Source organism: Xyrauchen texanus, chromosome 5 (assembly GCF_025860055.1).
Source record: "Xyrauchen texanus isolate HMW12.3.18 chromosome 5, RBS_HiC_50CHRs, whole genome shotgun sequence".
NCBI classification, from domain to species: domain Eukaryota; kingdom Metazoa; phylum Chordata; class Actinopteri; order Cypriniformes; family Catostomidae; genus Xyrauchen; species Xyrauchen texanus.
Genome location: NC_068280.1, coordinates 4,442,190 through 4,457,873, shown reverse-complemented (window position 1 = coordinate 4,457,873; position 15,684 = coordinate 4,442,190). Strand labels below are relative to the sequence as shown.

The 15,684-nt window shown below is 39.2% G+C and overlaps 1 protein-coding gene across 1 annotated transcript; it reads right to left on the bottom strand.

The window, feature by feature from the left end:
- Positions 1-5,095: 5,095 nt before the first annotated feature.
- Positions 5,096-14,522, bottom strand: LOC127644458 (prokineticin receptor 2-like). Its single transcript, XM_052127644.1, has 3 exons — positions 14,194-14,522; positions 10,787-11,327; positions 5,096-5,814 (listed from the first exon to the last, which is right to left on the bottom strand). The coding sequence occupies exons 2-3, from the start codon at positions 11,254-11,256 to the stop codon at positions 5,109-5,111; spliced, it is 1,176 nt and encodes a 391-aa protein (XP_051983604.1). The 5' UTR covers positions 11,257-11,327; positions 14,194-14,522; the 3' UTR covers positions 5,096-5,108.
- Positions 14,523-15,684: the final 1,162 nt, after the last annotated feature.

The following is a 15,684-nucleotide window of genomic DNA, read 5'->3' as shown; positions in this document are numbered from 1 at the left end:
TAATAAAAAGCAATTGAATGTCAAAATATATTTTTTTTTTCCCCCTTTAATCTGTCCAACAGTCCTTAAGCATATCTTTCATCTTTCATAAGTCAGTGAGATATGAGTTGGTCAATGGCACACAGATTGAATTAAAACCAGACCTGTATTTAACTCTAAAGATTTAAAGCTAATCTCTAAGAGATGTGAAAACACAACATGCTCCCAACAGGCTTATTCCCAACCTCCCATCTGTCACTGTGCAGAAAGAATGACAAAGCCTTTAGGATCAGGTCCTAGACCAGGCGGGATCAGTACAGGGCAGAGATCATGGGGTATCAAGGGGCACCGGCAGGCGAGCTGGAAACCATGGAGGATCAAGAGGCACCCTCAGGCAAGTTGGAGGCCATGGAGGTGTCTGCCACCGAGTTGGAGGCCAAGGAGGTGCCGACGAGCGAGCTGGACAACGGGAGCCGGCAGATGACCAGGGTGGAGACGGCGAATTGGCTGGAGACCAGGGTGTAGTCGGCGGACGACCAGGAGATCACAGGGGATCCGGTGGATGACCCGGAGACCACAGGGGATCCGTCAGACGACCACAAGATGAGACCTAGGTGTGGACTATAAACCTGGAGACCAAGGAAATGCAGGGGGGTCAGGAGGCACACCAGGAAACTCAGGTGGATCACCAGGGGAGTCACAAGAGAGCAAGGACAAGGCGGCTGGGAACTCTGGCGAGTACAAGGGCAAGGAGACAAGGGACTCATCCAAAGGTTTATCTTGGATGGAAAAGAGCTGGGTGCGAACTGTTCACAGTTTCAGTCACCGATAAACATTGTTTGAAACTTGAGCGTTCTACTAGAACATCCTGAAACCCCATTCAAACCATCCAGAACAATGTTTCCTTTTTTTTTTTTTTTTTTGTAAATTTGCGGCTTTGCTGATTTTCCATGGTCCTAGCTTCTCTGAAATGCTGCCCATTTCTAAATCAGTAGGCAGTCTCCTGGAAAAGGAGAAACAGAAATCTTGGGACTCTGCCGGTTTCTAAAACTTAATATCGGGAGATTTAGGAGGTTATCTTTTTACACTTGGAGCCAAACCTCTGCTCCAACCTCAAAAGCATGAATCACCAGCAAAACTGCATGGAAAAATGAGTCTGTTTAGCTCATAAGCTCACTAAAGTGATAAAGCACTACCATTAGTGTTAGATTTGGTTTTAGGTGAATGTTTTATTGCCTGGAAATGAAAAGTGTTTTTTCTGTTTTGTTATATAAAGCATTGTCGGTTCAACAAAGACAGAGCAATGTTTTATACTTGTCATTGTTGAGGGGTTTCTCACTTCACAAAAAAGGTTCTACAATTATTAACTTTTTCATTCAATGGGCCTCATTTATGAAACGAGGAGAATATACAACAATATTAGGCTACTATAGTAAAACCTATGGATACTACATATGTTACTGTAGTAAAACCATGGTTATTGGTATTAAAACCTTGGTTTCTGCCCTCCAAAAATCATGGTTACTACAATATTACTACAGTAAAAATATGGTTTATTTTAAAAAGAGTTTAACAAATCGAGTGACAACATTAAATTTAACAAATAATATAATAAAATGAGAATATACACTAATAAATTGAGAAAACACCCTATTTTAAATAACTTAATTGAAATATAGTGATAAACGGCAACGATAGACAAAATATTTTGCTTAAAAAAAAAGTCAATTTAAGGCTGTGCGATGCTCAAGTGAACTTAACTAGTTAATTAACACAAACCATCCGGAAGGACTCACTAAAATTTATCAGAAATTTTAAATGGAATAAAATGTATTGAGTTCCCCGCTAAGGACATCTTTTTTTAAAACTGGTTTATTTACATAAACTGTTCGAAAGAACCGAATCATATTTGCAAAATGTACACTATTTTTTTACCCAATATTTGTGTGTATGCTTTTTAGAGTAGTATCGTGTTGTTAGCTTAGCAACATGCTAACTCTATTGAAATCAATTGTGAGCACTTTAATATTCTGTTTTATATTGTTTTCCAGTGCACACAATTGATCTAGTTAATGATGTTTCATTAGCATGTTAGCAAGCTAACAAAATCATAATCTCATAAGTGAAAAGACGCACAAATGCACACATATTTGGTCAATTATTTCAGCCTATTTTTAGACAAATTGGGTATCTAAAGAAGCAGATTTACGCATGATACCTGTCTAGACCGCTCGTTCGTTTAGAAACAGCGATTTTCTATTTCAATACCGCTACACAACAATCTGGAAGATTATATGTGAGCCCATGATTCATCTAATGAAGGGTTTTGTGCTGTGGTTGACTAATTATACTGTGATTTGTTTTATATCTCCCAGACCGTCTGCCAATGTCTACCTATTTGCTCAATGGTTTAACCGACTAGGAAAGTCTTACAATGCGATAAAACAACACTCTCACTGCGAAATCATCAGGATTCTTACGACTTTTCTAAATTTGTCTCGTATATAAATGTGCATGTGTGTATTTGGATGGCACACAAGCAACACGAGCTCTGTTCGTAGGTCACGTTAACCCAACAAAACAATCTGTTTTTACAAACAAAGTTTATCACCATGGACAGCTTAGAAAATGAGCAGATGAGCATTCATGGGCTGTTCATGAAAGCACATCAGCTAATTGTCATCCACATGGAAATGTGTCAACAGACTGGATCTTCGAGCTCTCATCAGTATACAGTCGGAACAAGCTGGTTTAGTTTCCAGCAGTCCAGAGTGCCATTAATTATACCGTCAGCACATATTAATAAAAACCATAAACTACCAATCAAAAGTTTGAGTCGTTCTTTATTATTACTATTTTCCACATTGTAGAATAGTCATAAGTCATCAAAACAGAAAGATAACACAAATATGAGGGAATTATGTAGTGACAAGAAATTCACTTCCAATGTTTGCTGGACAGTTGTTAGCTGCAAGTACAAAAAGTATTTAAGTACAATTTTGGTTTCGTAAAGACAATCTTACATAGGCACAGTTTCTTTTTGTCTACAAAACCAGTTTGTAAGCATTGTGAACAAGCGTTCTTACAATTTTTCCTAAATTAAAACCCCAAACCTATAGTTAAATATCTCTCAAACTCTAAACCTAAACATGATTTAAATGGAACGAGACATAATAAGTGTTTTACAGGTTATTGACATACATTAGTTATTTGCATCGCATAAATAAAATTGAAATAACCATATTTGTTCACTGATGTATTCTTTATTAAAATAAAATGTTGGATAGGAGGCTAACTAAAAATTCTGTTTGTTTGTTGATTGGTTGATCTCTAGTGGTAGGTTGTACCTTCGTATGAGCGAAGTCGTACGATATTGTACATTTTCACCATCTTTTACGAATTATTACGTGTTGTCATTAGACTTTAATTCCTTTCACACATTCAACCAGGTAAATTACAGGAAAATCGTTGGGTTGTCCACACATGCAGCGTCTTTTTTCCATTTTACTACCATTCAAACATCAGCACTAAATGCCGTTAAACTGTCGGCTTTTAGTTTGAAAACTTTATTTTGTATCTGAACATATGCGGCCTGTAATATTTGTGATGTTTTAAATTATTTGGCAAATGTTTACATTTAAACAGTTGCTTGAGACTCAACAACATTGTTCGCAACAACTTCAAATAAGATTGATGTAGTACAGAGGATAAAATGCTGTCGCTAGCATCTGAAGGCGGAGACGCTATCTGGGGCTGAGTAGCACAGTAATGTGCACGTATAGCGCTATAAAGAGGTCTGCGCATTCCCGAATGAGGCTGATGACTTTATCGTATGTAACGGAATTGCTTTCTGTTCCTTTAACATGTTGGAAAATGTCTTCATCCGCTCGGATGAAGAGAAGCGCTCTAGTTTCACTATCCAATTTGTTGACATTTTTCTTACTCCTGTAATACGTACTTCCATAGTAATTGCGTCATCTCCATCAGAACGTTTTACGGCAGTGTGTCCGTACCTCGTACGAACTGAAACTGAAATCTTCTGGCTCTGCTGAGACATAGCATCAATATGGAAATGTATAGGTTATGATGCAACTTCGCATTAAGATAAATTGCCAGAGCAAAATTTACTAGTATTTTCAAAAGGGTCGTGTTCACAAATGACCTCCAACCTGCAAATAGCAGTACATTTTCTGAAAAAGGCTGAAAGTGTGAAAGGTGCTCATGTGTACCAACCAGCCCGGCCCTGCAATACTGACTCAGCCAATGGTGTGAGTTTGGTGCGGGACTAGCTATCCAATGGCAGACAGCGAGAGTGAAACCAGTTTCAAAACTGTCATTATTTTTTCAATTGCGTTTGTTTACACTAGTGGTGCAGAAATGGAAACCTTTAATACAACACCTTTTAATTCTGGAGCATTTTTACATCTGAAAAAAGTGATTTGCCATCTTGTGACCCATCAGTCAATCCAGTCTATGATCAGAATAGTTTTTCAGATCATAAATGTTGGTTGAACCATTTCTCACACATCACTAAACTTCAGCTATGTGATCTGAACCTCTTGAAGCAATAGTTCAATATTCTTCGTTAAATAATGTCCGTCTTAATGGGATATTCTGGGTTCGTTATACTGTAAGTTAAGCTCAATCAACAGCATTTGAGTCATAATATTGAGTACTACAAAAAATAATTTGATTCGTCCCTCGTTTATTAAAAAAAATAAAAATTACGGTTTCAGTGAGGCACTTATAAAACCATATTAACACACATAATGTTTAAGTTTTGTGGCTATAGTTTTGAAACAGTGAGTATATTAACGTTAATGGACTTGCCCCATTTACTTACTTTGTAATACCTTACTGTAACCGCAATTTTAAAGGGTTAAGTCAAAATAATTGTTGTGGTAATAACATTATGCCACAAATGCTGTCAGTTGAGTAACTTGTATTGAACCTGGAAACATTCCTTTAATTTAGGTGAGCTTGGGGTATTATATAATTTCTTTACAGACATTCCTTGGCCCTTACTAATATCTGCTACTATCATTATGAGGTTAACAATGCCCTATGTATACAATCAGGCCAAATCTTTTTTTTATTTATCCATTTTATCCTCCTTTCTTTCCATCCTTTCACTTAATTTGCGTACATTCCACATCCTCTGTCACTCGCAATGATGAAGTCCTTATTTCATCTTCCGCCATCTTGCCAACAATCGCCCTTGTTAGCGAGCAGCAGTTAGCCAGTCTTACGACCTTAAAGCACTTTGCTGCATTGTTCTTAACACTGACAAAACACAGAGTGTTGATGACCCCATTACTCATCGCAATACACTCGATGATGTAAAAAACCACTAGCGAGTTACGTCCACGCGTGATCAGTGCGGGATAGAAATCGCGCAGCAATGTGAAGCTGTAATATGGCGCCCAGCACAAGATGTACGCCACCAGAACAGCGATCAGGGCAATGACTGTCCTGCGACGTTGGCGAAGTCGTCTTCGCAGCTGTTCAGTCGGAAATCCGGGGACATTCTTGAACCACAGCTCCCTTGAGATGCGGGCATAACAGATAGACATGGTGACTACGGGCCCCAAGAACTCCACTATGAATATGAACAGGAAGTAGGATCGATACATGAGTTGCTGGTCCGCAGACCAGATCTGGGCGCAGAAGATCTTCTTGTCGTGGGTGAGCGTGCTGTGCGGGTACTCCTGTTCTGTTGCGAAGTAGGCTGAAGGCACGGAGATGAGGATCGGGATTATCCAAACGGCAAAAATAAGCCAATACGCTGTCTGAAACTTCATTCTGGGCTTCATGGGATGAACGATAGCCATGTACCTGTGAAACCAAAAAAAAAAGATGAGAAAATTGTCTAAATGCCACTCTTTATGTATGAATGGTTTTATTTTTGTATGACAACCTAATACAGAACGTTATCTATTTCCATTTCCATTTATGCATTTGGCAGACGCTTTTATCCAAAGCGACTTACAGTGCAATTATTACAAGGACAATTCCCCTGGAGCAACCTGGAGTTAAGTGTCTTGCTCAAGGACACAATGGTGGTGGCCGTGAGGTTAGAACCTGTGACCTTCTGATTAACAGCCCTGTGCTTTAGCCACTACACCACCACCACCTATCTAATGTTATCTAATGGTTATTTTTAGTTTTTTAAATAACCATTTACTAAAGTTTCCAGAATGTTGCATGGAGGTTTTTGTATGACAACCTAATGAGAACATATACAGAACGTTATCTAATGGTTATTTTCAGTTTTTTAAATAACCATTTACTAAAGTTTCCAGAATGTTGCATGGAGGTTTTTGTATGACAACCTAATGAGAACATATACATAACGTTATCTAATGGTTATTTTTAGTTTTTTAAATAACCATATACTAAAGTTTCCAGAATGTTGCATGGAGGTTTTTGTATGACAACCTAATAAGAACATATACAGAACGTTATCTAATGGTTATTTTTTATTTTTTTATTTTTTTTTAAACAACCATTATCTAACATTTCCAGAACGTTGCATGGAGGTTTTTGTATGACAACATAATAAGAACACATACAAAATGTTATCTAATGGTTATTTTTACGTTTAATTTTACTTAACTATTTGTCATTATTATTGTTCATCATTTAATCCACAAAACTGATCTGATCCCTGCCCCCCCATTCTTAATGAGAAATGTCATAACCTTCGTCTCTTGTTCTGTTAATGAATGGTACAGTGCTATTTCTACCAATTATACTCTGTCCATTATAATTAACAAATCTTTTCTAAAGGGTTGTATTTTTTGTCTCTCATGAGATTTTAAGAACGTAATGGTGGACCTGAAATATGCCCTGTCTAGATTGTTCTTTTTAGATTTTATTTATTTGTAACCAAATACTAACACTCCCAGAACGTTGCATGGAATTTGTTGTATAACAGCCTAATAAGAGTTTATACAGAACATTAGCTACTGGTTATTTTTAGGATTTATTTTTAATTCATGTGTTTCATTATTTTTCATTATCATATATTTTATTATTTTTTATGTTGGATTGCGTGAGAAATGTGGATAGAAAATATACTTATATAATACCAAAAAATACAGTAAAATAATTTAGTCTAATATTTTACCCAAATGTGTGTGCCGTGTAATTTTATTCGTATTGTATTGCGTTCCATTCAAAGTTCCAAATTCCAAGAGGCCTATATATCTGATCTCCGACCATAGGCATTCCATTGCCCAATGCTTGGAAGTATACACAAACAAAACTGCAATGCTCCTGTTAGCTTAGCAGATGTTCTATTGTCATAAGAGATGTCTCCTAGCAACCATATTGATAAGTGGTACAAGCATTTGTTGTATAGGTATAAGCTTGGAAAACGACAGTAGCCAAAAATGTACAGTATCGTATTTTGGAAGCCTTTCTCTGCGAATGTTTGCTAAACGGGTTTTATTATCATGTAACAAAAGAACTTTGACTCATTGGTGGATATTATTACATTTCAGTGAATGATTATCTCCCTGGTTGTCGACATGTTTGCGTGACGTCATGCATCTCCATAACATCTGAGTTAAACATTCCCACAAGAGTTTCCAAGTTGGAAGTCCAACTTTGAGTGGCGTTCCATTGCACCTTTCCTAAAAGAGAGTTGGAAATTCCATCTTTCATGGTTGAATGGAACGCAGCATTAGAGTATCACTTTATTAGCATAGCAACATGCTAATGTCAAGCTCGAGTCCATGTACACGTGTAAGGCTCCATTTAAGCTAGGATGCTGCGTTGCCCCGTTCACATTGCCAGCGACTTTGTAGCTTGGTGTCGCTAGACTCTGCGATCTGTCTAGCTAGTGGGCATTCCTGATGTTTGTAGCTGTAACGTTATTGGAGGACTGCACGTCTTGCCATAGGTCTGATACAGAACAGTAGAAATCCCTCTCGATGCTAAAACTTCTCCGTTTTGCATGCACTCATCTTCAGACAGATGATGTGAGCTCCACTGTCTTCACTCTCATTGGTAGTCGCTCGTGAATGTCGCTCATCATTTGCATAAAGTTGACATTTGCTCAACTTTGACATGTCACTCTCCAAGGCGATCTCTGTTGGCAATGGCCACGGCAGCTCACGTCACCGGACGTCACTGTGCTCTCATTGAAAATGAATGGGACGGTGTCGCTGTCTCACGCGATGTCGCTGGCGGTTTGAAGCCCCGTACACACATGCAGCGACTTTATCATTTCATGTCACTAGTCTCTGTACTGTGAAGTAGCTAGTGGACGTTCCTACTGCTGTTGCATTGGTGGACTGCACGTCTGGCGATTTCTTTTGAAAATACGATCACAGATTAGGCATTTTGCTAGTAAAACTATCAATGTGCGAATCGAACTCACTCAGACTGCCGACAATTGCTTTTCCACGCATCATTTTTCATTATATCCTTGTATGTGGTTACGGACGAATTGTATAGAACAATGAAATCACTCACAGAAACTTCCATTCAAGTCTCGACTCAACTCCACTGACACCGTCTTCACTCCAATTGGTTGTCGCTCCCAAAAGTCGCGCCTCATTTGTATAAAGTTAAACTTTTCTCAACTTTGTCATGTGGTTCGCCACACCCACATCCAGTCGCCAGAGGTCACTGTTGCTCATGACGCCAGAAGTTGCCATCTCTCATTGACTATGAATGAATTAAGGTCGCTTTGTCGCTGGAAGTCGCTGCATGTATGTGCGGGGCTTGAACAGGGCTTTAGAAGGTAACTAGGCAGCAGACAGAAAGGTTTCGGAACAGCAGGGGCGGAGCCAGGAGTTTTTCAAATGGCTGGCCAGGCAGGGGCAAGCGATCAGTCTGTGGTGGCACAGAAAGTAGAGGTTTGGCGACCTTGGTGTGCGCACATGTTAAGAGATGATTTCACCTCTAAAGAACTAAATTGTGCCAACAAATGACTAAAACAGCAACTGCGAGTGTGGTAGCCAATGGGGTGGCCAGGCTTCGGTCCATGGTGGCCACGGCAACCCCCGGCCACCCCTTAGCTCCGCCACTGCGGAACAGAGCCAGAGAAACACGGTCGTAAAGCCAACTGGGATTTACATAAGCCTGCATCAACTTACTAATGTTACTTAAGGCATTTCTTCACAGTGAATGTCTGTCATAATATTTGCCTGATATCTGAGTTGTGCTTGACAATAGATCAGTTGTAAGAAGCAATGACAGACCAAGGGGTTTAAAATAAAGATCTCAAGACGTTGTTGGATAGACTGTGTGCCAGAAGCTTATCATACTATATCAGATGAAATCCAAGGCCTAGATTTACACGAACTGCCGCTGCAGGCTGGATATATTAGGTTGATTTTTGTATGACAAATTGCTTGTTATGTTCCTCATTCGTTAGATAAATATGCTAGCTCAGCATCAGTAAATGTGATGTAAACACCATGCAATTGCTCTCGTACAGGTGCAACCCAACAAACCACCTCAGAAACCATTTAATAAGAAGTTGGGGATATGAATTTAGCCCCAGATCCAAACTTTGGATTCTAGTTATTTTCTCTCCTACAGAACTGCTGATGTCTGCAATGCTGCATTCAAATCCTCCTGGAACGTTCCTACTTACTTCCAAAATGCCGGAAATTGCTTAAATCACCTTCATGACAAGTTCAAATTTGCTTCTTTCATGATTTACACCCACCCAACTTAAAAGGTTTCTCCCTGGTTATTACTACATTTTGGTGGCATTCAAGTGTGATTATTTGGTAAAGATGATTTTGCAACCTAGTCTCATAGAATCACATTACTATACCTACATTTTAGCAAAATGGTGGCTCAGTGATTGAGGCTCAGGGTTACTGACCAGAAGGTGGGGGTTCAAGCCCCAGCACCACCAAGATGCCTCTGTTGGGCCTTTGAGTAAGGCACTTAACTCCAGGTTGCTCTGGGGGGATTGTCCCTGTAATAATTGCACTGTAAGTCGCTTTGGATAAAAGCGTCTGCCAAATGCATAAATGTAAATGTAAATGTAGTAACACTATGGGTGCTACAACAACAATTACTTTTATTCTCTATCACACAAATTAAACGGCAGATTTTCGGTTCATAAAAACATACTTTTTAACCCTGTTTTTCATGCATTTCATGCGGCATATTATGACATCACACCGCTTTTACTATAGCGCATGACTTATAAGGTGATACATTTTAACATTTGCATTACATAAAAGTGTCTTTCAAGTGTAAGTAGTCTGACTGGTAAAGCGCTATAATGCTGACGCAAGGAAAAACCTGAGCTGAAAGTGTCAAAGAAGCACCATAAAATGACATGGTTGCTTCAGCTATTGCGTTTTTCATCTCAAATTTGCTTTTATGTCACCATAGTTTATGTTTAAGTTTGAGGTTTAAGGTAGGGAGGTACGTTTTGTTGATTTAAAACTCGATAGAGCATTAAAAACCTTGTTTGTTTAGGAGAAAATTAACTCTCTTTTAGTGCCACTCAGTGGACATTTACATTTATGCATTTGGCAGACGCTTTTATCCAAAGCGACTTACAGTGCACTTATTACAGGGACAATCCCCCCGGAGCAACCTGGAGTTAAGTGCCTTGCTCAAGGACACAATGGTGGTGGCTGTGGGGATTGAACCAGCAACCTTCTGATTACCAGTTATGTGCTTTAGCCTACTACGCCACCACCACCACCACTCCAATTTCACCTCAGAACCGTCACAATGTGTGTAAGGAACAATATCATTTCAAATTGCACAAATGTCGCCACAGTCACGTAATTTTCATGAGACTTGGCATGCTAAATGAGCTTACCTGTCAACAGCAATGGCTAGCAGGGCATTGGTGGACACATAGAGAGATACAGTCCTAATGTAGTTAATGGAGACACAAAGCACAATTCCATGATCCCATGATAGCCGTTTCACCACATAATAATCCACCAGAAAGGGGCAGCACACGGTTGCCACCAGGAAGTCTGATATTGCCAAGTTTGCGATGAGTAAATTGGTGAGATTCCTTAGTTTTTTGTAACGTGCCAAAGAGGCTATAAAGAGACAGTTCCCAATGCCACAAACCAGCATGATACAGATCAGCACCACCGCGATGACAATTGTTGCCACGAAGAACGCTCGTCCCTGAGTCGTGTCAGGAATCTCATCTACAGGAACCTCGTAATCCAGCGGGATGTCGTAATTCGGCATGATACTGTGGGGGGTCTCTGATGGGAGGATTTCCCCAAGAGTCCATGGCCAAGTTGAGGTGCTGCTGTTGGCTTCTCCCATCTTCTGTCAAAGCAAGCTGTAGCTGCCGGGAACTTCTATACTGTTGTGCAGTGAATACATACTGTTGATTGCTGCAAAAATTAAGAAAAGTGTTTACAACAATATAAAGAAAATCACACAATCTATCATATCTACGAATGCTGTTCGAAACTTATTTTACTTCCGTAATCTTTCATATTTCAAAGCGAAACAGGATAATCAACGAGTGCTCAATCTCACACCCAGTACCGCCGCTACCAATAAGCAGACTACGTAGTCTGCGTAGGGCAACAACTCCCTGGTGGGGCACCATCTTACCCTAGGAGGGCACAAGAAAGTATACCGGCTGCCCTTACTTTATTTGGACGTTATACTTTATTCAAGGACCCAAAAGCAGTTGCCGACTGTGGTTACCAGAAATGTACCTCAAATAATTAAGGGATGTAATTTTGATGCCAGTATATTTCAAGGTGCACTGCTGTTTTGTGGCAAGCAGGGCGTGGCCACGCGGCATCTGGACAGAGCGAGGCCGTGAAGATAAGTGGTAAATGAGTTCCACCTGTGTGCCCCACCAGTCTTGCATTCCAGTGAGGGTCGGTGGGAGTATTTAAGGAGAGGAGACAGCAGCAGACGGGGAGAGAGAGACGCCTGAAGCTGTGTGTTTGTCGATGTGTTCGTGTGAATCAGTGTGTCACTGTGTGCGATTGAATAAATGTCTGTGTTTTGTCACGCCGGTTCCCGTCTCCTTGTCATCGTATGAATTGTTACACGTTTACATTCTTAAATTATATAAACTTGATATACTAACCTGCTATACTATACTAACTATACTAACACATGTGACACTTCAATAATGCAATAAACATGAACTAATCTACAACAAATATAACACCCCTATGTACATTAATAATAAGGCCTATAAACGTTAATTTGGGGGGTCATCAAAACTAGAAACCAAAACTATTGACTATTATTGAGCCTAACTTCTTAATCTATACATATTCAAATATAAAAATGACTCATTTTAATCTTTATATTCAATGATTCAGTAATAATATTTTTTTTATTCCCGTAGGAATTCTCTGGGAATTATGTGTATATTCAAACGAGGTAGACGGTCCCAAATCAGCATTTTTTTCTGCAGCTCTGATCTCTTTTTTTCTCTTACCATGTTACGTCATCTTTCCCCACATTAATGTTATTAATACATTACTGTTACCGAGATTTGAGTATTTAAAGGGATAGTTCACCCCCAAAATCGTATTCTCTCATCATTTACTCACCTCGTGATTTTCTTTCTTTTGCTGAACACAAACAAAGCTTTTTGTTAGAATATCTCAGCTCTGTAAGTCCATAAAATGCAAGTGAATGGTGAACAAAACCTTAAAGCTCCAAAAAGCATATAAAGGCAGCATAAATGTAATCCATAAAACTCCAGTTGTTTAATCCATGTCTTCAGAAGTGATCTAATTGATTTTGGGCCAGAAAATACAAAATGTAACCCTTTTTTCACTGTACATCTTGCCATTACAGTCTCTAGGCACGATCATGATTTGAACCTCGATTACACTTCCTAGTGCTTGATGCATGCCAGCTCAGCGAGTAAAGGTGCTGGCTACCACCCCTGGAGTCGCTAGTTCGAATATCAGGGCATGCTGAGTGACTCCAGCCAGGTCTCCTAAGCATCCAAAATGGCCCAGTTGCTAGGGAAGGTAGAGTCACATGGGGTAACCTCCTCATGGTCACTATAATGTGGTTCATTCTTGGTGGGGCGCATGGTGAGTTGAGCATGGATGCCGCAGTGCATGGCATGAAGCCTCCACAAACGCTATGTCTCCGTGGCAACGCGCTCAAGATGCTCGGATTGACGGTCTCAGACACGGAGGAAACTGGGATTCGTCCTCCATCACCCGGATCGAGGCGAGTCAATCCACGACTACGAGGACTTAAAAGCGCATTGGAAATTGGGCATTCCATTCCATTTAATTGGGAATTGGGCATTCCATTCCATTTAATTGGGAATTAAATGTAATGGAACACCATTCACCAAGGAGACTGCTGATTTCAAGAATAAGAGTAAAAAAAAAAGAGTAACATTTTAGTCTGTTCTAACCCAAAACATACCACTGGAGCCTTACGGATTACTTTTATGCTGGCTTTATGTGCTTTTTGAAGCTTCAAAGCTCTGGTCACCATTCACTTGCATTGTATGAACCTACAGAGCTGAAATATTCGTTTAAAAATCTTTATTTTGTGTTCTGCAGACGAGAGAAAGTCATACACATCTGGGATGACATGAGGGTGAGTAAATGATGAGAGAATTTAATTTTTGGGTGAACTGTCCCTTTTTGAATGAATCAAAAAGAGCATCAGAGAATTCAAGTCTGTCAAAAACAGCTCTGACTCAACTCAAACACCGATTAGATTAGATTACTCCAATCTATACTTATTATTTACTCTGTCATTATTAGTAAAAATGACCGCGCTATTACAAAACAAGCAATGTTAAAAGTGACACAGTATAGTTAGTAATCATGACAAACGTTCACTTTATTATTAACAGTCTGTTACTGTGATATTATTCGCAAAACTCTCTAATGATTCGTTTCTTTCACAGTAACTTGTACATGCTTATAATAAAATATGTGCAGTAAATCATTCATGATCCACTAAAACAATCACCCCAGTCTTGTAGCCTATACAAATTAATTCTGCATTTTAAACAGATTACTTGTGAGCTGTTAATAACAGCTAGATTTAATGTAAACTTTATATGCATGCTATACGAGATTATACAGTCAATTTAATCTGTCACAGCAGCTCATGGTACTTCATATACAACTCAGCAGCATTAGCGTAATCTAAAAGGTGTAAATCAGAAAAAGAACAACATATTTGAGCAAATATGAACTAGATTGTCCCCTTCAGATATAAAAAGCATATCATGCATGATCCTACCCTTCACAATGTTATGCTTTTGTTTCAACCTTCTTGATCTCCAATCGATGTCATCTGTGCATCTTCAGATTTTCCTTCTTTAGTTTTTCCTTTATTTGATTGTAGAGTTGATGTGCTGTTCTCTCAGCTGCGCTCGGCACATCCTCTCCTGTGCAACCCAATCCTCGGGAGCACGCTTCCCATTAATGGCGCATCATCATTTAATACTTAATACTCAGAGCTCAAGTTCAGCAATACCGTGTTACATTTTTTATTTCCATTTCAAAGTAGCCTACATTGTGGCATGACTGTTTTACATAGCCAATAGTACTATAAAAATAAAAAAAATATCCTATATATATATAAATAAATATAAGGTGCTACAAAGAATGTACAATATAAAACAGAATAAAATAAGCATTGAATGCATTAAAAAAATTAACCATTAAGAACTGGTCGTACAGACAGAGTATAAGTGCAGCTAAAAAAATAATTTAGCTGAAAATGATAACCGTGCTCCATCTGTAACATGTTCTCACAAGTTTTGCACACTTGAACTTGTATAACTCCAATGGCGTTGCTTGACTATTTTCTGGGGCATGAGCCACCCCCCATTAAATCCCCGCTGTGTCCAGGTGCCTTTCTGGAACACTTTTATAGTTCTGGTGTGCCTCAGTAAAAATTTCCCGATAAATGAGAGGATTTATCAAAACACATATGTGCACATGACGGGTCTTCAGGGGCAAGCCTTTTGGTCGTCCAGAAAAAAAGGGAGAAATATTCATAATTAAATTAAAATGCTTATATAAAAGAAAATGAACAATAACAATAACAGTAATAATGTGTTATGAGATTTATTTGTATATCGCTGGTGTATTAAAGGAAATTATGTAGGGGTGCCTTTAAGAGCGCGCGCTACAGCAGATCGGGGGCGGATACCAATTGTAAGTTATCCTCCCTATGCCCTATACTCACTCCAAACTGCAGAGCCCTTGAAGTGGGTACTCTGAAGGAAACATGGCATTACTGTATGAATGTACCCTTCGCTAAAACTCTTGTGGAAGGGCCCTCCGAGAAAAGATTCATTTTCTCACTTTTATTTTGAAGGAGCTTTCGAGTGGGATCCCCTCCCGCAGTAGTGCCCTTCAAGGAAGCAAAAAATGCAGTTTTGATTCGCCCCGGAGCATCGAAGTGCCGTTACCTCAGACGAGTAACAGGTCAGATAAAAAGTCCAGTCCATGTATTTTAAGTTCATCAAAAGACTAATACGCGATTGCTACTGCATTTCGGACATCGCGTACCAATTGTGTTGACAGATTTATTTACATTATATTTTTACATTTATATTTAATTATAATGGGAGCGGTCGCGTCGCTTTCAGTGACGTACACTGACGGCCAAAAGTTTGGAATAATGTACAGACTTTGGTGAATTAAAGTACCAATTTCTTTTCATAAGAGCAAAGTGGCAAATTATCACAACGTATAGTCAGGACGTTAATAACGTGAAAAA